This window comes from Arachis ipaensis, chromosome B08 (genome assembly GCF_000816755.2).
Source record: "Arachis ipaensis cultivar K30076 chromosome B08, Araip1.1, whole genome shotgun sequence".
Lineage (NCBI taxonomy): Eukaryota > Viridiplantae > Streptophyta > Magnoliopsida > Fabales > Fabaceae > Arachis > Arachis ipaensis.
Window position 1 is genome coordinate 13525000 of NC_029792.2, and position 1310 is coordinate 13526309.

General features: G+C 30.8%; 1 protein-coding gene across 1 annotated transcript in view; it reads left to right on the forward strand.

The window, feature by feature from the left end:
* LOC107613352 (TMV resistance protein N) overlaps positions 1-1310 on the forward strand; it is a 10300-nt gene that overhangs the window by 2262 nt on the left and 6728 nt on the right. The window contains exons 3-4 of the mRNA XM_016315317.2: positions 120-248; positions 376-900. Of these exons, the coding sequence (XP_016170803.1) occupies positions 120-248; positions 376-900 (654 nt within the window). The remainder of the gene's footprint in view (positions 1-119; positions 249-375; positions 901-1310) is intronic.

Here is a 1310-nt window from a genome sequence, read left to right on the forward strand (position 1 = left end):
CTAGAGCTTACCTAGAACTAATATAAACACTATACATTTTGTTTTAAAAATATATAAATAATTTACCTCCTTAAATATTTGACTGAAAATAATTTGTTTTGAATTATATACATTGTCAGAAATGAGAGAACAACACCGGCATCAACATCAAGAATGAGCAAATCAGATTCACACTTTTCGTTTGCCACAAGTAGTCCCCGAGCTTCATCAGTTGCAGCTCTTCCAAGTACATTTTTGGTAGCACCTAGGTATATATACCAGTAGTGATGTATAAACCAGTTTCTATTAGGTTTTAATCGGATATAGTTCGAATAATTATTCTGTTTTTCTTTTGTGTGTTTGTGTGTGTTTTTTTTTTTTTTTTTCATCAAGTAGGTTTGGCCCATTATTGGATAATAAATTCTCAAGTTCAAATATTGCATCAGCTTCCATTAGTAACCAAAGTGGAAAATCATCATCACAACAACGGCTCTACAAATATGATGTGTTTCTAAGCTTCAGAGGCAAAAGTACTCGCAACAACTTTGCTAATCATCTATGCAATTGTCTCATCAGGCTTGGTATTTCCACCTTCAGTTATGATAAGAGGGGCGAGAAAGAAGGAGATTGCATTATTCTTCCATCACAGGTCTTGCAAGCAATTCAAGATTCACAGATATCTATAGTTATCTTGACAAAAGATTATGCTGACTCAATCTGGTGTTTGGAGGAAATGTCAGCTATAGTTGATAATAATAGCCACCTTCGAGGATTAAACAAAGGTATCATCCCAATTTTCTATGATTTGGAGCATTTTAGTGTTAGAATGGACAAGCGACTGCACAGGGATGCTAGGGTTCATCGATGGAAGAATGCATTGATGTCTTTGGCCAATTTGCAAGGTCAATCTGTAAGAAATAAGTAAGTATATATATACATATCAGCTATCTCTTAATTTAATTGTTGAGAAATATTAGGACAAACACTTTTCATTAATATTAATTAGCTAATACTTTTAATTAATATTTTTTATATTTTTAAGAATTAATATTTAGTATTTTAAATTTAAAATTTAATACTTAAAACATAAAACGTTAATCTTAAAAAAATCATTTGTCTTCTCTTGCTTGTTTGCAAAATATGTGGTTCTATTATTGAATGCTTCATGGTGGTCATGCTTTGCAAAACACTATTCATCTTGCCATGCTTAACTAGCCAAACTACATATTTTCTCATATAAGTTTTGTTATCCGGAATTTAAATTGAAGAAATGGTATATACATTAATTTTGTGTATATTTTTTCATTTTGGTATTACAAGTAATGGATAAA